Below are 24,975 nucleotides of genomic sequence, written 5' to 3' on the forward strand. Positions count from 1 at the left end.
ACAGCGGAAGTTGTTTATGTAGATATGTTGTGCCTTGGGTTTGCTAATGAATTATGATGAAGCTAGAGAAAACTGGTTTTATTTGCAATATTAATGCAATTATTCTAGGGGAAATATTAAACTAGAGAACTAGTTTTACATTTGCAGTGTTAATCTGCACAATTATTCTGATTGAACTAAACAAAGCCACATTTTAAGAATAAATCAGATTCGTTTAAAAGATACAATGTTTCTCCTGCTGAGAAAAAAGCAATAATGCAAGTCACATGACTTGCGCAGACTCCAGTGTAGAAATTTGTTTTCTGCAGTATAGTTGAGCGAGGTTGGTGGAATTGGTTTGTTGTTGAATAAACGGCAAGATTAGTTAGCACAAAACAACATATTTGTTTTCACGTTTTACAGTAGTGGCTATTACTGAACAAGCAATTCTGTATCTGCTACGATGGGCGTTTCCTGTCTAATTCGAGATCGTGTTCTTTTCTCTCGCTCTACCCCTGGCTTGGTTGGTGCGATCCGCCGGGGATATTCGCTCTCCGTCTCCCCGAATTTACTTCGCACTCAAGCCTACATCGGTGGTCACTGGGTGTCCGCTCCGGCTTCTTTCCCAGTATTAGATCCTGCAACCGGCAAGGAGCTAGCCAAGGTAGAGGACTGCGGGCCCCATGAGGCCAAAGAAGCTGTCAATGCTGCCTATACTGCATTTCAGTCGTGGAAGCAAAGCTTAGCTAAGGTAGGTTTCTCCACGCTTTATATTTTAAACTGAATTGGTGCAGTGCCATTTCTGTCTGTACCAATTTTACAAACGTGTATACTGCACAGCTGTGCATACACGTTCCGTAGCATTACCACTGTTAGACTGCGACCACTGACTGTTTTTTTTTTTAATGGATACTAATGCTTCAAACGTGACTTGAACTTTGAGCTTGAAAACGGAAAACAACTAAACTCCCCCCACCCCCCATGATCGTAAATGCTGGAAGATGTCTTTTAAATTCCTCCATATACATGATATAATTTTAGCTATCATTTAAGAGATGGAAATACGATTCATAGACAATGCAGAGTCCAGCTCAGGTCCGATTTCAACGAACCGCAGCCCACCCTGTACTACAATACCCAGCCCGAACCCGCAACCCGCTGCAACACCATCTTCTTACCCACGACCCGACCCGTTTTAATAAGACCTGCAACCCGACCAGAACCTGTGTTTGTCCTGCGCCGACTGCCTATCACGCTCACGCATTCGCACAGCTGTCTACCATTCCCTACAGGTCGTTTATACAATAGGCTGTACAGCGTGATGGCTCCCTCTAGTGGTATATGTGTGTGTGTGTGTATCTCTCTCTGTCTCTATAGATAGATACACACAGTGCCTGTGGAAAGTCTACACCCCCTTTCAAAATGTTCACCTTTTGTTGCCTTAGCCTGGAATTAAAATAGTTTTGTTTTTTTCATTTATCTGCACATCCTACCCCACAACTTCCAAGTGAAAAAAATATTCTAGAAATTTGTAGAAAATTAATTAAAAATAAAAACTGAAATAGCTTGCTTGGATAAGTGTCCACCCCCCTTGTAATAGCAATCCTAAATTAGCTCAGGTGTAACCAACTGCTTTCAAAATCACACAGCAAGTGGCCTCCACCTGTGTTAAATTATAATGATTCATATGATTTCAGGATAAATTGAGCAGTTCCTGTAGGTTCCCTCTGCTGGGTAGTGCATTTCAAAGCAAAGACTCAACCATGAGCACCAAGGTGCTTTGAAAAGAATTCCGGGACAAACTTGTTGAAAGGTACAGATCAGGGGATGGGTATAAAAAAAAATATCAAAGGACTTGAAGCACATTCAAGACGATTATTAAGAAGTGGAAGGTGTATGGCACCACCAAGACCCTGCCTAGATCAGGCCGTCCTGCCAAACCGGATGACCGAGCAAGAAGTAGAATGATCAGAGAGGCTACCAAGAGGCCAATGGCAACTTTGCAAGAGCTACAGGCTTTTATAGCCAAGACTGCTCAAAGTGTGCATGTGACAACAATATCCCAAGCACTCCAGAAATCTGGCCTGTATGATAGGGTGGCAAGAAGGAAGCCATTACTCAAGAAAGCCCACCTTGAATCCTGTTTTGAATTATGCAAAAAAACACTGAGGAGATTCTGTAGCCATGTGGCAAAAAATTTTGTGGTCTGACAAAACTAAAATGGAACTTTTTGGCCTAAATGGAAAGCGTTATGTTTGGCGCAAACCCAACACAGCGCATTTCCCAAAGAACACCATCCCTACTGTGAAGCTTGGTGGTGGCAGCATCATGTAGGGACTAGGGCACTTGTCAGGATAGAAGGGGAAATGAATGGAGCAAAGTACAGAGAAGTCCTTGAGGAAAACCTGCTCCCCTCTGCAAGAAAGCTGAAACTGGGACGGAAGTTCACCTATCAGCATGACAACGACCCAAAGCACACAACCAAAGCTACACTGGAGTGGCTAAGGAACAAAAAGGTAAATGTCCTTGAGTGGCCAAGTCAGAGCCCTGACCTAAATCCAATTGAAAATTTGTGGCATGGCTTGAAGATTGCTGTCCATCAGCGCTCCCCAAGGAACTTGAACTTGAACAGTTTTGTAAAGAAGAACGGTCAAATATTGCCAAATCTAGGTGTGCAAAGTTGGTAGAGACCTATCCCAGCAGACTCCAAACAGGTATACAGATAAGTGGGGAAAAAATCCTCATTTAAATGCATGAAACTCTGAGGCACCGACACAACAAAATGTGAAAAAAGTTCAAGGGGGTGTAGATTTTTAGATTTTCTATAGCTACTGTGTGTATGTATACTATTTATAATATTTGAAGTAAAAAAATAAAAAGTGTTTGTTTTATTGATTTAATGGCACCTGTAACTTGCTTAGAATTTGAAAGTGTAACCATTTTTGGTTTATTTATTTATTTAGCGACGTACACTTGTTACACTGTAATACAAGGTTACAGTTCAAGAATAATTAGTTATAAACTAAAATACAACATAGACACAACAACAAGTCTAACAAGACTTCTTGTGTTAACAGTTACCCAGTAGTACTGTTTGAGTGTCTTATAATGTGGCCCTTTTATTTTACGCACAGAATAACATGGATTTTTTTTTTTTTTTTTTATCAGAGAATTTCATTTTTTATTGTGGAAAACTAGGATCTCTGATCATCACTTCTTGGTGACACTTAAGTGTCAAAATTTTAAAGCACCCCTGTGACCCCAATATAGCTGGATAATGTCTAGCCTCTAAGTACATCTGGTACACCAGAGTATAATCCTTAACATGCCCCCTAAAGGGGGCCACCCTCGCAGAGTTTCATGTCTGATCCAGAACTGTAACACTATATACATGGGCAAAGAAAACATTCACCAATAAAGAAGCTAGTGTTCTGGTCCATATGGTAAATCTCTGTGATAAGTATGTTTAACCTTTTATATTGTCAAATGTTACTTTCAGGCAACATTCCAAACATAGTTGGCATTACCAGGGGTATATTACTGTAAAAATAAGCAAAATAGTTGTTGCCTGAAATATCTGTCAATATAGGGTTAAGAAAAAGGACATTTTTTACCATTAACCAGAAAATATCTCAAACTCCGAAGCCTGTTAATTGTGTGTTTGTGTTTTAATGTGTAACATATTCTACCGTTGTGGCAGCTGTTGTAGGCTGGCTGCCAATTGAAGTTACCAACCAGAAGCAACTGGATCAGATAAGAAGTCAGAGGGTCACTTTCCTTAGAGGTGTTCAGAATAGAGGGCATATTACCTGTATTTTCATGATTAGTTGAATCATTGCAAGTTATAATAAGGAGTGATTAGGCTTAGGACTGAACTAAATGTGCTACTCTGTTTATTCATGAAAGGCTGGAGTATATTAAAGGGTTCTTTTTTTTTTCTTTAAGGAAAGAAGTGTGCTGCTCCGAAAATGGTACGAACTGGTCATGCAAAACAAAGATGATCTTGCCAAATTAATAACAGCAGAATGTGTAAGTGAACGAGTGGAAACCCAGATCTTCTAATGTGGCGCAATCGGCTATAGAAAACATAGTAACTACTGTAATACTTAATATTAAAACTACCAGTAATATATGGAGTATATTTATGAAGTAAAGAACAAAGGTCTCCGCCATTCTGCATTGTTAGGTATTACTAAATGGATATTTGGAACACCACTGCACTTGTGAAATTGCTTGCATATTAGGCAGTGTCTTTTTTCCTGTTTCTAGGGGAAACCTTTAAAAGAAGCTCATGGGGAAGTTGCATACTCTGCCTCCTTTCTCGAATGGTTTTCTGAAGAAGCTCGACGGGTCTATGGCGATGTTGTCCCCCTTACTGCAAAGGACCGAAGGCTTCTGATACTCAAACAGCCTGTGGGAGTAGCATCAATTATAACTCCTGTGAGTATGTTAGCCTAGTGTATCTAAGCAACTGTCCATATTTGACATCTTGTCAGAAGGGAATCAGCTGGAATTTAAGTAATAATGATTCTCTAGGTTAAAATCAAATGAGGGTAACTTTCCAGAAAAAATAACGCTTTTTGTGGCAGTACTTTTACAAAGGTGCTGCTGTCAAAGCCTCATATTTCATACACTTCATATTTGCACGGTTGAGCATTTCCATTCACTGTATAATGCTCAAATTTGCAGTTTTGAAAGAAACTATAAGAAGCAGGTATTTTCATTTTTAAAAATTGTATCTGGTACTTTATTGGTCATTTCACCTGGAGAGTGGAAATGTCACCTCTTCAATACCTTTTTTTGACTCTTGCTAAATACCCAGCTGCTTTCCTAACAATGCTTTGCAGGCAAATATATTTTGACCCCAAATACATTGCTGTTTTTTTTATTCCATGTATTAGCCACAAAAAAACATATTTAATTTGTTCTTCTGTTTAAACAAAGGTAAATACCTATGTATGTACGGTATTGCCTCACATGAGAGTAAGATAGCTGTCCAACTTTGCCTCAAATGCTAGTGTGTATAATCCATACACTTTTTTTGCCTTTTCTTCACCAGTGGAACTTCCCCAGTGCAATGATCACTCGGAAAGCTGGAGCAGCCTTGGCAGCAGGATGCACAGTGGTGGTGAAACCAGCTGAGGACACTCCTCTATCTGCTCTTGCGCTGGCTGAGGTAATCATCCATGTATCATTTATTTAAGGCAAATTGGAGCACACACCACACATGCAAAAACCTGTTTTTGAGTCTGGCTTCAGTGCAATGTTTCTTCCAAAACAAGTATCAAGCTGATTAGTTCTAGCATGAGCAGCAATTGTTTTATTTCTTTTCGTTTCTGTTCTCCTCACTCTCTCTCCTGTTCTCTCCCTGAATACACCAACCCCTAGTGAGTGATTCGTGTGTCTATATATACAGCTGTGCCGGGATTCAATTGCTAATTAACCAATCACTTGAATCCCTAACTTGTGCAATCCCCGTGCTCACATACTATTACACACTTTATTTGCACGTGGTCTGATTGTGCAATCCCTGTGCCTAAATACAATTATATATCTTATATCACTCGTGCTACATAGCCCACATTATACCCCGTGCACCAATACATACACACCAATAATAACACACCAAGTAAAACCCAAAAATACGCATGGGGGTGAGGCACCCTGCCACAAATCTCCCCCCATATGCACAGCAGTCATGGTCTTAAAGGCCACCTCCCCCCTTAAAAGCCCAAAAGTCTTGGTCAGGGTCCTGGGCCAGCAACATAGGTATCACTGGGCCCACAGGCGGCAATGTTGTCAGTGTCAAGGCTGTCCACGTAAATGCGCACAGCTGGCAACGGCAATGCTGTCAGCAGACCTGCTGACAGCGCCAAGGCTGGCTCCTCTAGCATAGGCGGTTGTGGCAGTGGACCTGCTGCTGGTGGCAATGCTGACAGTGGTATGGCATACTCCGCCAGGGGTCAGCAGTAAACGGCCCTCACAACGGTGACAAACAGGCCACTCCAAGCGATGGTGGGCAGGCATCCCGAGGCAATGGCGCGGCAGCGGCAAGGTTGCCCTCAGCGTGAGACACTCCGGCAGTGGCGCTGGCGCTGCACACTCCGGCAGTGCAACTATTGCGGTTAGAGGTGGTCTCCTCACCTCTCCCACCTGATCCATCTGCTTTTCCTTCCATCTGATGATGTAGATATCCTTCTGCCTGGTGTTGATGGCTGAAGTGTAATGCTGATTCCAGGGATCAGCTTATTTTGCGCCTCTGACGCATCAGCACATACAATGGCTGCAATGCTGGCTCCAGGGATAAACCACAGTGCGACCTTCCTAGCGCATCAGCATGACAACCGTCTGGACTGAGCTGAGTAGGGTATTCTCTGGGGTCTTCAAGTGGGCACCTTCCAATCTTGATGTTTTTCGACAGTGATGCTGGCATCCCAGCATTCCCCACTCAGCTAAGCCCAGCTTACTTACCTTCCTTTCTACTTTTTTGTCTCTACTGTGCTTGAGGTCCCCAACTATAATATTTTCATCTCAACCAGAGCAGTTGCTGCTCCTTTCTGCTGCTTCAGATAAGTTCTTCACTATGCATCACAACTCTTGACCACTGAATCCAATGTCTCTGAGAAACCGACTTGTGGAGTGTTCCACAAATCCTCGACAACCCACCTCCACTGTGTAAACCTGGACTCTCCAACCTCGCTGTTCCGCTTCAGCAGCTAGTTGAGTGCACCAAAGTTTCTTCCTCTCGTACGCCTCATCCACACCATCCTCCCATGGCACTGTTCACGCTACCAGGTGAACAAAGCGTTCTGATCCAGACCACAAGGCAATAAATATCAGGTCGAAGGTTAGTGGTGGCAATCTCAGGTTTGAAAATAAGCCGTTGTCCAACATCTGCCAGCATTTTCCAGTCTCTATCAGCATCCAGTTGTCCTAGGCGAGGCTTGGTTTTAAAACCTTTTCTTGGAGGTTGCTGCCCTGGACAGAGGAATACTGTTCTTTGTGTGTCGTATATTGCTAGCATTGAGTAAACTGCAGCATTTTTAATTCACAGTACCCTACTAACTGATGTTTTTCTTTTGTAGCTGGCTGATCAGGCAGGGATTCCAGCAGGAGTCTACAACGTTATCCCCTGCTCGAGGACCAGCACCCCTGCTGTCGGGGAGGTCTTGTGTACTAACCCACTGGTCAGCAAAATCTCCTTCACAGGCTCAACTGCTACTGGAAAGGTGTGTTTAAACTTTTAGCACAAAACTGGCCTAAAATTGGTATCCTCCAGGTTACGGTTGTTGGGTTAAGAGTTTGCTAAAATGGTTTTAATTTTGGCTGGAGACACTTTTATGTTTTTAGTTAATTTATTATGAGCTAAGGCTTAAAGTCATGTTATGTTTCCATAATGCTTTTTAACTCATGTGTTAACTCAGCTATTGTTTTTTTGAAGGCCTCCTAGTTGCTTGCATGCCCTCAAACTCCACTTTATTTGCACCTTGACTTGAGTGAGTTTAGGATAAAGGTGTTGGCTTCCTTCTCCCCTTGAGACACACGACCACAAAACAATTATACTCCTTGGGTAATGGAATCCCTCTCACCAATTTTGAGGGAGATTTAGTTTATGATCCCAACAAAAGCACTGTTTTAAACACAACACAGTTTATTATTTATGTATTATGTATTTAATCCAGTTGATTTTAATAAATCATAGTAAAAAAATACAGCCTGTAATAGGGGTGGGTTATCCGCTAACAGACTGGAGAGACAAACGGAGGTAATGTTGACAGCACCACTCAGAAGCGCTAGATTTATTTACAAGACATACAAACCGAAGGTGCCATGAGTAGGGCGAGCACTAGGATGATTGTTGTTACTTACAGAATAACACAAACCCTGACCCTGGTTGCTGTACACACAGTTGCAGGCAGTTTCGATACATGGTTAAACACACAGTGATTTGGAGCATTGTGGCTTTCACAATTCATTGTCCGGATACCGTGGACCTTCTTTGTCTTAAGGCCTTTGTAGGAAGAATAGGTTAGTTTCTAATTTGAAATACACTTTAATGTAATTAGTTTCAATTCAGAATATTACTGACGTTCAAGAGATGGAAGAATTACAGATGAACACCCAAAACTGGACACAAGACGAGTTTAAATAATAACAGAAGATTAGACAGAAATATAAAACAAGACAGAAATAAGCCTTTTGATGTACTAAACATCAATAGCTAATAACAGCATCACTCCTGTAGCAAGGAACTGACCACAAAAGACCGGAAATTAGTTTAAACTGTCCTACGCATCTAACAGCCTATATATACCATTAAGCTAGAATTTTAAGCATGCTAATATGTATTTAACTAAAATATAGCAACAAGCTTGGTGTGAACTCGGCCATAATATGTTTTTGCTTATTCAATAGGTATGATATATTCACTGTGCGCTTTCCAAGATTGGGAACAGACTTCCTATTTAATGATGGAGGAGTGGGCAGATCAGCAGAGGCTTCCCCCATGTACATGCATGGGAACAATCACCACACTACATACACAATACTCCATCAACAGGCTTTTCACTGCATCACTGTCACACCCTGACCACCTGAAAGCCTGCTCTGCTGTGTTTTGTAGGTTCTGCTGAGACACGCCGCTGGTACAGTGAAGAGGGTCTCGATGGAGCTGGGGGGAAACGCTCCATTCATTGTGTTTGATAGTGCTGATGTGGACCAGGCTGTCATTGGGGCCATGGGTTCCAAGTTCAGAAACTCTGGTCAGGTAAATAGCAGCTTGTAAAAGAAAGAAAAAATAAGGGTGTGCTGCAGAAATAGATACAACATATGTTTTTCAAAACTGCATATTTGAGACCCATGCAGCTAAGATTGATGATTATTGTGTTAGCTGCAATTGCTCTAAATTATCTCTAATGATCTAAATCCAATGTTTATAGATAAAACCATGTCAATTCCCACATTATGTATTTACCCTCATAGTAATTTTCTCACAGTGGAAAATATGGCCCGCTATGTAGTAACTCACTGTACATTTGACAGGTTTGAACAACCAGACTAAAATAAAAAAAAAAAAAAAAAAACGTTTGCTTCTGTTTTTAATATACCAAAATATTAACCATTGTTTTTCTTCTCTGGGTGTAATCAGACCTGTGTCTGTTCAAACCGTTTCCTGGTGCAGAAAGGGATCCACGATGTATTTGTCGAAAAGCTAGCGAAAGCAATGGAGAAGGAGCTGCATGTGGGACATGGGTTTGAGTCAAAGACCACCCAGGGCCCCCTGATTAATGAAAGAGCTGCGGAAAAGGTAGGATTTGACAAGCAGTGACATACCATTCATATGCAGTGTACCACATATACAGAATACAGTGAAAGGCATATGAAAACTGGCTTTCCAATGTGAGATATTTTATTATTCTCTGAATAAGGCATTTGCACACTGGATCCTTTCTGTCATTTACAATCCATCATTGGAAAAGTCATGTGTCAATCCATTGTACACTAGATGCATTAATATCGTACTTCACAGCGCAGATGTGCAGTGGAGGCTTTGTAGTAAATATTTATTTTATTAAAAAATAAATACAATTCTGTTAATTCTTACATAACTTTGAACACAAAAAATGTTAAAACTTAATGATCAGCAAACTGATGGAAGTTAAAACATTTGGTAATTATTATGTTTCCACTAGATCTACAATAATGCTGTTACACAATGCATAAAACAATTAAAAAAAAAAAACATATGATATTACACAACACAGTCGTCATAGCATCAGAAACTATATGACCAAAATTTAATTTTTCAAACACTCACTCCTGTAATAAATATATCTAAAAGTTGGGAAGCTAGCAATGATCTACCAAAAATACTTTACCGTAATGACCTTCTACTGTCTGTGTATGGAGCCAGATACTCCATCACTTTCATGTACTGCCCCTCTTAAAATCATAAAATCATTTTTGTTTGGTGGCACACACAATTGGATTTTCCATTTTGTTTTCAGGGAATTGCAAGAACCCATGTGTCTTCCCAGTTGTTTCTCGTTGATCAATGTATTTTTTAACTTGCGTCAAATCGGATCAAGTCGAACTTGATTAGATTCCAAAACTGTTGCATCACCGTCGTACGACAATTACAGACAGTGTGCCAGGTTCAATAGGGAATGCACATGATTGTTTTTTCCATTTAGACACACATTCAATTTGGATGCGTTATCGGATCCAGTGTGCAATGGCCTAAATACTTTATTCCTGTAAACACTTTTGCTGTCTCTGTGAAAGTGAGAGATGTATTTGTCTCCATTAGTCAATGATTTGGAGCAAGTCAAGGTTTACGTCATGATCATGAAGCTGTAGATATGTCATGTTAATGCACAATAGAATATTAAAATGTGCCTGCCTTTAATTAAACAGAGTTTCTGACAAAAACAACCCAGTACTCACAGTACAATAGTGATGGGTGAATCGGTGTGAAATGTAGCAATTGTGAGGTGTTACAAATGTTCAACTTGCCGTCTCTCGTTCCTGCAACACTTTTATCTGTAAATCGCTGTATCAGCAGTTTTGAGTATTTGCCTTTGTCCTGTGATTCTATTCTGCAGTTCTTGCGCAGGAGGTCTTGTTAAGTGCTGATGTTCAGTGCTGTTCACTACAATGTAACTTCTGTATTAGGTGGAGAAGCAGATAGCAGATGCTGTGTCTCATGGTGCCAAAGTGGTAAAAGGAGGGAAGCGTCTCAAAGGATCTTTTATGGAGCCAACTCTCCTCTCCAACGTTACTACAGACATGCTGTGCACTCAAGAGGAGACGTTTGGACCCCTGGTGCCAGTTCTCAAGTGAGAAATGATAGTCTTATTGACGTGATTATCTACGGCCATGCCTGCTAACAGGGGTTACACACTCGCTAATCTTTCTGAAATACACCACATATGAAATACACTTTAGAGAAGCTTTTGGGAAATATTGGAGTAGGGACTTGGGGTAGGCTGATATAAAATATTCATGGTATGATCTGGCTAAACAATATTATGATAACCTTATTATCACGGTATAAACTGTCATTACATACTTACTAAAAATGGAGAAATAATGTAATTTATTTGAAAACAACATTCTAAAGATAGCACAAAAAATATATAATTTTAGAACTGTTTTTTATTACTATTTTTTTTTTATAGACAGTCAGAATTTTAAAACTTTAAACACTCTAAAGTTGTCCAATATATTTTACACTGCCACAGTATGTATTATTCTGAATATTAAGATCAATAATTTCCTCAAAACAAGATGGTGCTGCAAAGTAAAAATAAATAAATAAAAACCACGAAACAAAAGTGTTTTGTTTAGTTGATTTTAAACAGAATTTGGAAATGATCAGCTATATTGCTTGAACCACAAACATTTACTAATAGAGGTTATTATTTAAGAACAGAGAAGAGTATATGTATAGCAAAACTATAAAAAAAATACATCTGTTATTGGATTTATTTCTACACATCTCATGATATTGCACAAGTAAGCTTCCAATGTCCTAACAAACCAATGTTACACATCTACAGTTTGTACAAAATGATTTCTTCACATAACAAGGATCAAAACCCAGCAATCAGTTCACATTAATTAAACTACAAGGAGCTACAAATAAGACAATAAACAGTGTCACACTGTTACTGTAGCTTTTATCAGGCACCATTATAATAAATGATGCGTCACTGACAGTGAAAATAGCCTTAATAAAAGGCTAAATGAAACATGTGTATCTTTTATCTAATATTTATTGTGCTTTTTCCATTTTCTTTCTTGATGTGTTTGGCAAGTTGTCTTACATTAGCTGTGATAATCCACCTTTGAAAAAAGCTATATCTGTTTTTATTGGTGAAGCTAGGTGAGAAAACTGAGTACTACCAGAGACTTGTTTTGAATAAAACCGTTAAAATGAAAACGTTTTCTTTCACTTTGTTCATAGGAACACAAACATAGTATTAACTGCAGTACACATGGTATTAACTCTAGTACACATGGTATTAACTCTAGTACACATAGTATTAACTGTAGTACACATGGTATTAACTCTAGTACACATGGTATTAACTCTAGTACACATGGTATTAACTCTAGTACACATGGTATTAACTCTAGTACACATGGTATTAACTCTAGTATGCCAGAATGATCATATTTGCAGTGCAGCATAACAGGAACAGTGTCAATATCATAATGCGCTTAAACTGCAAATCCGGTACATCGACTCCTCCCGAGTATCCCAAGTGAAAATAGTATTATCCATGTAGGAAACATCTTACACACCTATGATTTGGCCTTCAAATACCAAATTCAGATGTCTGCATCTGCTGAAGTAATTTTTCCTAACCAGTTTCACAGCCATGTGAATCAATGCCAGTGTGCAGTGTTTTCCTAACTATTGATTGATCGACCAAACGCATACCTAAATGCTAGGTGTCCTTTCACATTTATGTAGCATCAAATTGCCAGTTAAAACCCGCTTTTTAAAGAATAAGTTGCAACTCCAAAACCATTGTTTTTACTGCACGTGTTTTACATTCACAGATTTGACACGGAGAAAGAAGCACTTACAATAGCTAATTCTGCCTCTGTAGGTTTGGCAGGTAAGTTTTAAGTTAACCCATTTAACACTTGTGTGCCGTAGGGTGTCGCCTATATCCTATCCATGAAAGAAATCACGTGATTGCCATTGCCAAAAATATGTGTTAAAAATGTGATAATGTGCATTATTTAGCTAGTGCACTATAGCACCCTAGCCATAGCCATTTCGGAAAGGAACTCCAGGCTTGGAGGGCTGCTGGCTGCGTCCTCTGCCGTTATTAAGTGGTACTAGTTCTGAAGTTAAGTTTGTTATAAGCATGTTATTGGCAATATTTTTTTTTTTTTCAGCAAAGTGTGTAAAAATAGATTAACGGTTGTATGCTTCATATTTCCTCAAGGGAGGAAAAGTGTAACAAAGTTGTGCATAAACCACTCAGCCCCCATTTATTTATATTTTGCCAGGTTATTTTTATTCCAAGGACCCCAGTCAGATCTGGAGAGTTGCAGAGCAGCTGGAAGTGGGGATGGTCGGAGTGAATGAAGGGTTGTTGTCGGCTGCTGAAGCTCCTTTTGGTGGTGTGAAGCAATCTGGCATCGGGAGAGAGGGGTCCAAGTACGGAATTGAAGAATACGTAGACCTCAAATACATGTGCTTTGGAGGGCTGTCAACCTGAACGCAGAGCATGGGTACCCCTCCTCCCTGATCATCGCTGTCCCTTCATGTGAAAAGAGGGAATGAAGATCCAGTAAGAATAGTAGTGGAAAGTTACCCATTAAGCACAAATATTGTTGTAATTGTTTTAATAACAAACAGATCTACTCTATCAACAAGTAATCTTAGTTTCAGTTGCTAGTAATAGCAGAAGGATTAAACGTGTAGGGTTTTATGTAAAAGCTGTCGGTATTGACCAAACTGTGAATCAGTAATAAACACATAATTTGTTCTATTTACATTCTACTGACCACTTTTTGTTTATTGTATTTGATAGTCCTTTATAATAGTGGACAAAGAATGTGTTACAGAAAATGATGAGTAAGGGTACAGTCTTTTTGCAAATTTTCACTACATACCTTTTAATGACTTGAAAGGTCAGAATTAAAGTAAATGTTAAATGAAACTGTGCCAAAATTATTTTGAATTACATGTATGTATGAAGGATAAAAAAAAGGTTAAGAATTTTGTCTATAGCATATGCTATATCTAAACTGTAATGTTGCCAAATTAAATTAGTTGTTGTTTAGAAAAGATGTTCTACAGAGGTTTTGTGGCAATAATGATGTTGTTCTTGACTATCATAGTGTTTGTTGTTTTGATGTTGTAAAGAAATTTAAATTAAATTAAAATAAAATAAATTAGTTTTAAGAGAAAGTCCAGTGTTCATTAAAATACCTGACATTCATTGCATGTATAGATAGAACAATGAGAACAGTCTCTGAGCCATATACTGTATTTCACCATTACAGAAAGGAGAATGCAAGTGGAATGGCATTATGGGTAAATTGGATTCCACTTTATAAAGGGCCTCTTAAAACAAGGGAACTGTATATTCAGAGGTAACACTGCAGTAGGTCAAAATGACTTAAGACATGACTCTTTTAATAAGCAAACTCCAAAATGTTTTTGGAATTAGGAACCAATGCTAACACAATGAAGAATATCCAAATAATTGTGTCAGCACTGTAAATGGACACCTTTGTCAGCCACCTTCTGCATCTTGTTATGTTTGCTGAAGACACATTTTAATACTGTTTCTGTCCAATCTCAGTGTTTACCTTCCAACTGTTTTTCTCATTGTTTTTCAGTTGTAAATGTTTCAAGTGTAATTGTACAGAGTTACTTTCAGTATTAGGTTCACAGTTTTCAATCAGGATGAAATTTGAGCGTGTACGTTTTCTACAGGCCCAAGCAATTGTTATAAAAGCAGATGTACAGTGTGGGGTTTCCTGTGCAATTAGCTGGCAGCTGTACCAAATTCATTGTTATTGGCGTACAGGGTGGATACAGTAAGTAGTTTACTAAGAGGAGTCATGGACTTGGGTATGGAATTTATTTACTGCTGTTTTTCTGTTAATTTCATGTACATTCTCATACTCTTATAATTTCCAACTTTCTAACACAATTAAATTAAGACTGTTCAAGGAAGACCCTCCACAACATGGATTTCAGTTCCAGCTACACACATAAACCCATTATACCTGTAGAAAAGTGTCATTCGCTTTCAATTTACAACTACTGCATACATAACCCAGCTACCTAAATCACTCCCCATCTAATATCATGATGGAGTACGTATTTATTTTAGTAATAGTAATAAAATAGACCATCTATTTTAAATAGTAGAATAAACTCTTGCTAATCCACACCTCAAACTGAAATGCTTGCTGATCAATTTAAGTATTACTACAAATGTCAACCCAACACTTGCACATGTACATGTACAGTAAAGTGCAGGTCATCATTTCAAAGATAAATGACTACGAGCATGTTAGTTACAAATTACATGCTAACCCCAAAGGTCTATTGCTGTTTTTTTTTTTTTATCAAATATAAACTGAGAGTTTATAAAAACAGACTAGAGAAGGCATTTTTAAACTGGTACAGATTACGATAAGTACTCCGATCAAGTGTCCAGTCCCAAGTGGTTTAGGTTAGCGCGGTGCTACTGTAATATAATAATGTGCAATGCACGAATCACTGACTAAATTTTACTGATGCAGGAGTTTTTTTTTTTTTGCAGAGAAATATAACAAGTCGTAGCTAACAAAAGTGCAGTGGTCCAAAGAGCTAATTTATTTACAGTTTGTCACAAAAATGCAACATTTCAATAACCTAGGCTAGCTATGCATCAACTACCAAGTCATGGAGTTCACGAATTATGGAATGATTCTATTGATAGTACAATTTCATTTTTTGTTGCTATAGAATAATAGGAAATGCATTCATAGGACAGGTCCATTTCTGTTCATACTTATCAAGAGAATGCTTCTACAATTGTGCCCAGTTCATATAACATTTTCAAAGTGTGGATTCGCATGTTTTAAAAATGCAGATGATTGTTCAAACATTTACAGAAGCTTAACTATAAAATTATATCTACTGATGAGTTACAACTCAGGCTACTCTAGGGGAAGTCATTTTTGCAGTTGCTATGGTGCCTTTTTAACAGAACTTTTTGCTTTTGCTTGTGTGCGTGGTTCCACTTTACAATCATGAGATCCACCACTTGATAATAAACATCTCAATTAACTGAACTTTAAAATATGGTAAATGAGGTGACAAAATAATAAGAACTGTATCTACATTCCCCTGTTTATGTGCTGTGTAATAAAATTGGTCTGTTCATTTAAATGCTTGGCTTGAAATGGCAGTTTGCCACTTAGGAGAGGCATTGAAAACCCTTTATAAATAATCCATTCTTATTAACCAAACTGCTGGAAAAGAAAAAAAAAATTACAATCTAAAATACATTTCCCCTTATTCAGAACTGCATCTTTGTAACATGGCAGTACATCTGTCTATCTTTGAAACAGAAACTGAAGGAGTCTGTATTTTTGACAAGGCTATTCATGCCATTCTTGGGGTTTCCCTTGCTGGTCTTCTCCCTGGTGGTGATGGTGTCCTGCTAACTTTCAAACGCAGACCAACATCATCAGGCTAGAGCTGTGCTCTGTGCTTCTCTACTTTATACCTGACGACAGCACAATCAGACTATCAATTGGTTGCAATTTAAATTAAGAATGTATAACTCCCACAGAAGATTTCATAGGTTATTAGTATACGATTAACTGCAATAAGCAGGCTTGGTGGTCCAAAAGGGGTCTTGTTACCGTGAGGTTCCCAGTTCAATCACAGCTCAGCTACTGACTCACTGTATGTGAGCCTAAGCAAGCCACAACCTCTTTGTGCTTCCTCCTTGAGATGCACCTGGATAGAGGTGTGTGGGTTCAATTAAGTGATCAAGGAAATGAAAACCTGTACTAGAATGGACTTCACTGTGCTGCGTTTGAATCTGTGCCTTACTAGAGACAGTGCCACTATTCGTTTTTGTTTCATGAGCTCCAATTTTTCAGATATTTAAAACATATATACATATATTTCTCGAAATCAAAGAATTTTAGGAAAAATGGACAATTGCTACTTTCTGATTCCAGGTATATGCATATATTAGTGGTGGTAGATTATGCAACATGATACCCGGAAGCAGTTCCATTGAGGTCCACTAGTGCCGCTGCAATAGCCACAGAATTAGTGCAGATTATGGCTAGAGTAGGGATCCCCAAGGAAATCCAGACGGATCATGGAACTAACTTTCTGTCTAACACGTTACAGCAAGTTTACAAAATACAAAAAATACGTCCCATCAGGACATCTGTTTATCATCCACAGATGGATGTTTTGGTGGAACATTTCAATCAGACCTTAAAACAGAAGCATTGGGCATCACTTCTCCCCTACCTCCTTTTTGCAGTGAGAGAGGTGCCACAGAGTTTGACATGGTTCTCCTCCTTCGAGCTCTTGTACGACCGACAGCCTTCCGGCATCCTCGATCTGCTGAGAGAGGGGTAGGAGGAGCACGATGCTCGTCCAAAAATGTAGTGCAGCATGTACAACTACTGAGAGATCGCCTGGATATGATCGGTTGTTTGGCCCAGGACAATCTCAAATCAGCTCACACTGGCAACAGCAGCATTACAACAAAAATGCACAAATTTGAACTTTTTGGCCAGGAGACAAAGTAATGCTGCTGCTTCCCTCCTCCGAATCGAAACTTTATGCTAAATAGCAGGGGCCACATGAAGTGATTCAGGCTATAGGAAAGGTGAATTACGAAATTAGACAGCCCAATCACAGTAATGAAAGAGAAATTTGTTGTGTAAATTTATTAAAGCCCTGGCAGGCAAGAGAGGCCTTATTTATAGCCCCAGGTGAAGTAGAGGATGATTTAGGCCCTGGTCTAGAGACCTCTAGCACAAAAGACATTTCGATGGGGGAACAGTTTCTTCCTGATCAGCAACGAGAGCTGCGTAAGTTAATTGAGGAGTTCAATTATGATGTTTCTGACGTGCCCGGCAGAACTAACCTTGCTGAATATGCCATTATCTCTCCCTCAGGTGTTACAGTGTTTATAGGATCCTAATAAGTTGATGAAGTGGCATTAGTAAAGAGGTATGGGCGATGCTCGAACTTGGGGTGATTGAGCCTTCCAGGAGTGAGTGTTGCAGTCCAATTGTGATAGTGGCCAAAAAGGACAGCACCAATCGCTTCTGCGTTGATTTATATAAGGTCGACAAGCTTCTCGATAGACTGGGAACAGCAAAGTTCATCCTGACTTTGGACCTAACAAAAGGATACTGGCAGATCCCCTTAACCTGCAATTCTAGAAATCCAGACTTTTGGAAAGGCCTCAGTTTATTTTCCATCGCATATTTTGTTACCCCATCCTCACAATGAAGTACACAAACCACAAATAGCCAATATATGCATAATATTGTAAGAATTTCCATATCTCTGCTGTTAACTGCCATGCTGTACTTATTCAACTCTCTTCTCATACACACACACACACACACACATATACACACACAGCATCTCCTCCGTTGAGGCGGAGTTTGACGTCAGTCTCTCAAGAGCTCCAAACCTTAGCAGTGCAGTGCTAATACTAATATATAAGGGATCATTAGAAGTGCTAATCGAGGAGTGGCCACATGTACAAAAAGGAAGAGAAATCCTTTGTGGGGAGAGAGAATTAAGTGAGTGAAACTGTTTTGTTTGTATCTGTTCAGTGAAGGCGAATGCTCAGTCTACAGCAGTGTTTGTGTTCATTTGTTTTGTTTAATAAATGTGCCCGTGAGTGCTAGAACTGCAGCTCCCTAGCCTCGCAAGTCTCCTTTCTGATGGTATCCTGCTACAATAACTGACTACTGTACTGGCATTTGAGAGTTCTGTAGATTAATTGTACCCAGTCACAACACAAGGAGCTTGCAATTGTGTATGATAGGCAACCACTGTCATGGGCAGCCACTGCTTCCATTACTGTAAACAATACAGGTAGATATGGCAATGCAAATCAATTAGTAAGCAATGTTATCAGATTTTAAGGAGTAAGAAACTGCTCTTATAAGCAAAACTGTTAAAATAAGATAATATTTTTGACCAACAACATTCTCCTTTACATACAAAACAAAAGCACAAATCGTGGTATAAATGTTTATCCGCCCACCCCCGCCCCTGCTCCCAGCAGGGCTGCCGTTTCTTCACCACTCACACAGGGGTCTGGGATTCTTTGTCAGGGTCTTGGTTTATTCACTAAAAACATTTAGGAAAGAAGGGTTGATGACAGGTACAAGGGAAAGGGGTATAATGGAATAGAGTAGGTAGAGATAGAAATACTGAAGTTAGAAGGGTGGAGAATCTTATCCAGAGTAAGAGGGTAGTGGTGGGTAGTCTGTGTAAGAAACAGACAGGCTATCATCAGGGGCCTGCTGCCTCCACAAGTGTCACATCACAACTTGGCAACAGTAAAATTTAACATGTTTTATACTTAATACAAAATATAGTATTTTACTTAACCAGCAATAACTGAATCATTGTTATATTACGTGAACGTATACACATACCTGCTATTTCATTTTTTCAGGGTTCCAGTCAAACTGCACAACAGGTGCTTCACGATGCAGCTCTCTCTCCATCCAGAGATTTTGGCGCTCTGCCGAACCTGTTCTGATGCAACCCCTTATAACTCAGTGCCTTAAAGGGATAGTCCTGCATTTGGCTGATATATAAAACTGCTCCCTTTAAACCACCCGGTTACATAAAGTATACATAACTGTCTATTTTTTGTAAATTAATATTATACATTTTTTAAGCAAGACATTTACAGTTTATTTACAAGGGACAATGGAAGCTATGAAACCCAGAATTACTGGTTGCACATGGTGTATAACTATACTAAAGTATAGTCTCCACCTCTCTTCACTGTATAGCTTGTAAAAACCAGTCAAAATGAAAATAAGTATGTCATCACATGCTATTTATGACATCACCAGGGCAGGTCTGATTGATTGCAGATGAGATTGTTTCTTAATTAAATACTTTTATATCCAAGATTCATGAGCAGTCTGGAAAAAATGTGCATAGGAAGAGGCTTTATTTTTCATTTTGCCTTGATGGTAGTGCTTTTGAGTCTCTGTCGGTCTCAAGGGTGTATGCTCTGTGATAAAGACATGAAGGATTGCATCAAAGAACTTACAGGAGTCTTAACAAACAAGGCAATGAACCAAAAGACAAAGGATGCATTAAAAGCCATTGAGAAAGAAATGCCAGAAAGTTTAAATGCCCTCAGCAAAAAGGAGGGAAGAGGGGTCTTAGGGTTGGATGAACTTAAATCTGCTTTAAGTGAACTGCTTGCGTTTACAACAGCTAAGAGGAAAAACATCCCCGTGACAGATGAAGGGGTTTTAAATCTTCTAACATCAATAAGTGATGAAGGACATCAAGTGCTGAAAAAATATGTGCACCAATTTGACAAAACATATTGCAACCGAAAGTGTGGCTATGTTGAAGTCGAAGCCATGAATTGTAATACGTGCAAGGAAGAAGAAACTACTTGTGGATTAGATCGCTTCTGTGGAATATATGAACTCAAGTTTCACTTAGGAGAGGATGCTGTGATTAACTGCACCCAGCCCTGGACTAATATTATTGCTCATAAGCGGCTAAACACCCTCTTCCAGATTGGAAATCTTAAGGAAAACGTGGTGTCCAATTTCAAAGATCTTGGAACATCTGAAGGCACACAGTGGCCAATAAAGGATTTCTCACAGATAAATGTGGGAAGATATATATGTCGAGTAATGCCCTACGGGAGATATGGACTTTTCTATTACCAGGTATATGATGTGACAATGGATCCCAGAAGGTTGCCTTCCACTACTACGACTACAACTACTACTATAATTACAACTACTACCATGCCTGTCTTAATTAAACCAGCTCGAGTCACTTTCAATGGTTTTGTGACTTCCACTTCTGCAGGAGCAAGCATTGTAATACTGGTCTTAGCAATCGCAATGGTGTTTTTCTCTACGAGGAAAAAGAGAGTAGAGAAACTATTGATTAAGTCAACAGATGGAGAGGAAGGGGAGGGAAGTGAAAAAAACAAGGGATTGCAAGAGACACAAGGGAATGTTCAAGAAACAAAGGGAGACATACAAGGAGCAAATGGAGGAACAGAAATATGGAGAACAGGAGAAGTAGGGAGGGCAGGAGAAGTAGGGGGGGCAGGAGAAATAGGGGGGACAGGAGAAGTAGGGGGGACAGGAGAAATAGGGAGGACAGGAGAAATAGGGGGGGCAGGAGAAGTACGGAGAACAGGGGGAATAAGGGAAATTGGGCATTTTCAGCAAACAACAAATTTTGTACAGGAGGAAGATAAAAGAGTAAGAGAGGAAGATGAAAAAAGACTGCTTGAAGCACAAAAAAGAACAAACCAGCCACCCTCTAAAATTCTGCAGCAAGTCATATTTCAAGATTAAAGATTAAAAGAAAAGTCTTACAAAAAGATGGTAAAGCACAGTAAGATTTTTATAAGTACATTTTAAAAGAGTAGGTTTTTTATGTGTTTGATTTGTTTCTAGTTTGGTGGTTGGGTAATATAACGGTACCCACGGTGTTCTGTCGGCAAAATGATACTCCCTGATTCTTGACAAGTCCTAAGAGTGTCCGTAGCATAATGATTGGAATTCCCGATGTTCTGTCTCTAATGTTTGCTAACTAGGTAGGGTTTCTTACGTATTTTTGTAGTTCTGTTATGTGGCTTCTCTTGGAAATTAGATCTTGATCTTAGTAAGTCATTATTCCTGGTTCAGGTTCTAATAAATAAATAAATAAATAAATAAATAAGCTTGTTTCACCTGATAAAATGTTTTACTTTTCAGATATGTACAGTAAACATAAAAAAAAATACATAAATAGACGTTCAAAATACACACATTTAAACTCTCTTTCATTATATATTTATTTTTAATATATATATATATATATATATATATATATATATATATATATATATATATATATATATATATATATATATATATATATATAAATTTACAGCATTAAAACAGTGCAAGTTGTAAATGCTGGTATTAGTTAAAAGTTGTGGATTGAATCCCTTTGTGGAGTATTAAGCCTAGTGCCATGCCTGTCAATTAAACCAGCTCGAGTCACTTTCAATGTGTTTTCAGTTATTTAAGTAACACTTCAATTTACCGATAACACAGCAGAAGCTTCTGCCTCCTAGAAGGCTTAGCAGAGAGTGAATGTGCTTTAATCTGCCTCATTGACACACATTTATAGTTTTGGACAACCAATCAAAAAGTGCTTTCAGAAACTAACCAGCTCATTGGAGTCTATTATTTAAAAAAATACTTTTGATGACAGCTCTATTGTTAAGTAAATGTTCAATGTTCAATAAAACAATAACATCCAAGAGTCACTTACAGATGTAATTCCACAACAGTTTAATGCAATGTTTCAAAATACAGAGCTAAAACATGTTCTGATAATCTATATGAGGATGGTAGATGTCAATGCTTCTGTCATTCAATTGATCATGTAGAGTCAGTACAATTTTAAGATCATTATTGCCAGCTGTAAACACGTAGAGAATAAAAAAGCAAATGAGACAACAACGATGGCAAAGCACTGCATAAATTTTTCTGTGCTGAAATACTAAGACCTAAGGTACTGCGCTCAAGGCGGAACTTAATTGCATATTTCATTATTGTTTAGTTTAGTTCTTTCCACGCATCCTGCCTTTAATGAAGCTGTAATTTCTTAATTAACTTAGATTATCTAACGATGAATAAACAAGCTCAACGCTGTTTTCCAAGCTATACATTCCTTAAAGGAAAATGATCGCTTTACTGTGTAAAGGATGTAGCCACTATACTACACACCCTTTGTTTCATAAATACATTCTGTCTGGATACCCATCTCTTGTTGAATTTAGCAAATAACAAGTTAGAATTAGCAAAGAAACAATTGGGAGGATTCATTATGTGTTTACATTAAAAGGGGCGCTATTTAAATTACAATCGGGTAATACTTAGCAGTGAACCTGTGTAGGAACGAATCAGTCAACACGCCTTTCATATTTTATCTTGGTTATTGAAATGCCAGTAAAATGCTAAACTTCATTTCTGGAGTACTGTACATAGGATTACTCTCACATGACATTGCTGGACTGTTACTGAACTATTTCATTAGGCTTCCAAGCCCATGGCTGGGAAGCCTATTATTGTTGTTAAGATTATTATTATTATTTTTCTTTCCGTCAACAAAACCTTAAAAGTTGCATAAAATGAAAACCATTGCACGAAAAATCGAAAACACAAAATTTCGGAGTTGTAAAGTTGTCCAACGGGTATTAATGTCCACAGCTGAAAGAACACAATTGGTCACATTGTATGGCGGCCATATTGGATTTTAAAACACATTTTGGACAATTTATAAACATCTTCTTGTCGGAAACCATTTATCGCAGAGCTCTGAAACTTGGTAGTTGGTGCTCAAAAATAAAGTTGATTGGTTCAGTGGTATGGAGGCCATGTTGGATAACCTAATTAACACAAAAATGTCTTCTTCTCCAAAAGTGCTAATCTGATCAAAGCAAAACTTGGAATACATGATCCAAGTATGGTTTTCTTTAAAGTTTGCCCAAATTAAGTTGCTACAGTTAAAAACATGGTTGCTGTGGGCCAATCAAATTTCAGCATTGCTCTAGTTGCATGAATTGCACATAAAATGAACACCTTTGAAGAAAAACTCTTGAAACTTCACAGAGTAGTGGAGGCCTATGAATGGCAACAATTAAAATGCTTAAATTTCACAATAACTCCTTGGAAGCCTTAAAGTTGCTTGCAACTTCTAGTTTTTATTGTTATTGTAATGACAGGAATAAGATAAACAGGTCTTTTCAAAGCACCTTCATTTGTAGATTGAACTACAGTGTCAGTGGAAGATTAACAATAAACATGATTCTCACAACAGTGCTGGACATTTGTTTTATGATCTCTTGTAATACAATTATTGGGTATTCCTGCTTATTTTAAAGTGATGTCTATAAACATTGATATGTTTGATGTGTCTTCAGGTGCTTTACTTACTATTACAGCAAGTCTAACTGAAAATCTTGGCTTTAATAACAATATGTAACATAATTTTTGTTCCTGGGTAGTAAGTGTTATTTCCTAATTGCTTATGCCTCAAAAGTATAGAAAATGGCTATTATTCCCCACAAACTTTGCTTTTGTGACCAGGACAGTGATATTTTGAAATTTACCTATTTCCAATGAGCCACATAAAGTCAGAAAAAAACAACATATGAATCCAAATTAACATGTATTTATACTAAAGTAATACAAAAATGACTACAAAAGATTTAGAAGTGAGTAGTTTTTCGGGATTTACGATTATACTTTAAATCACTTTCACGAAGCAGCCCCCAAATGCAGTCTCCCATCATGTTCTCGTTATACTGTCCTTGGTAGCGGCGTTCAAAGTCCAATATATCCTGGTGGAAGCGGTCGCCTTGCTCCTCCGAGTACGCTCCCATGTTTTCCTTGAATTTATCAAGATGAGCATCAAGGATATGGACTTTGAGGGACATCCTACAGCCCATTGTGCCGTAGTTCTTCACCAGAGTCTCAACCAGCTCCACATAGTTTTCGGCCTTGTGATTGCCCAGGAAGCCCCGAAACCACTGCGACAAAGCTGTTCCAAGCCGCTTTCTCCTTACTAGTGAGCTTCTTGGGGAATTCATTGCACTCCAGGATCTTCTTTATCTGTGGTCCAACGAAGACACCGGCTTTGTCTTTTGCCTCAGACAGCTTAGGGAAGAAGTCTTGAAGGTACTTGAAGGCTGCCGACTCCTTATCTAGAGCTCTGACAAATTATTTCATAATGTCCAATTTGATGTGCAGTGGTGGCATCAGCACCTTCCGGGGGTCCACCAGTGGCTCCCACTTGACGTTGTTTCTCCCCACAGAGAACTCGGTCTGCTGTGGCCAGTCCTGCCAGTGGTAGTGCGCCTTGGTGTCCCTGCTGTCCCAAAGGCAAAGATAGCAGGGAAACTTGGTAAAACCGCCTTGGAGACCCATCAGGAATGCCACCATTGCCTCTTGATGCCATCTCAGAAAAATGCAGATATGTATCCACTTAGGCAGCTGGAACTAAACTGAACTGGTGGGCTTAAGTCCCCTGTATTTATACTACTATTTATATTACTAGAAAGTTCTAGAAAGTTCTAGAAGTTACTCCAAGTTTACTCAGCACTGAATCTATCTGGAATGTTCTGGAAAATAGGTACATTTCAAAATATCACTGTCCTGGTCACAAAAGCAAAGTTTGTGGGGAATAATAGCCAT

The 24,975-nt window shown here is 38.8% G+C and overlaps 1 protein-coding gene across 2 annotated transcripts; it reads left to right on the forward strand.

Annotated features, from left to right (window-relative positions):
- On the forward strand, positions 1–13,888 carry aldh5a1 (aldehyde dehydrogenase 5 family, member A1 (succinate-semialdehyde dehydrogenase)). 2 transcript variants are annotated; one of them, XM_041245126.1, is made up of 10 exons: positions 2–730; positions 3,925–4,008; positions 4,249–4,419; positions 5,039–5,155; positions 7,065–7,208; positions 8,603–8,746; positions 9,128–9,286; positions 10,654–10,817; positions 12,550–12,608; positions 13,009–13,888. In XM_041245126.1, the coding sequence occupies exons 1-10, from the start codon at positions 443–445 to the stop codon at positions 13,218–13,220; spliced, it is 1,542 nt and encodes a 513-aa protein (XP_041101060.1). In that variant the 5' UTR covers positions 2–442; the 3' UTR covers positions 13,221–13,888. The 2 variants fall into 2 exon arrangements, with proteins under 2 accessions (XP_041101061.1, XP_041101060.1); XM_041245127.1 differs by lacking the exon at positions 12,550–12,608 and having other exon boundaries at positions 1–730; positions 13,009–13,187.
- Positions 13,889–24,975: the final 11,087 nt, after the last annotated feature.

The sequence above is a fragment of the Polyodon spathula genome, chromosome 3 (assembly GCF_017654505.1).
Source record: "Polyodon spathula isolate WHYD16114869_AA chromosome 3, ASM1765450v1, whole genome shotgun sequence".
Classification (NCBI taxonomy): Eukaryota; Metazoa; Chordata; class Actinopteri; order Acipenseriformes; family Polyodontidae; genus Polyodon; species Polyodon spathula.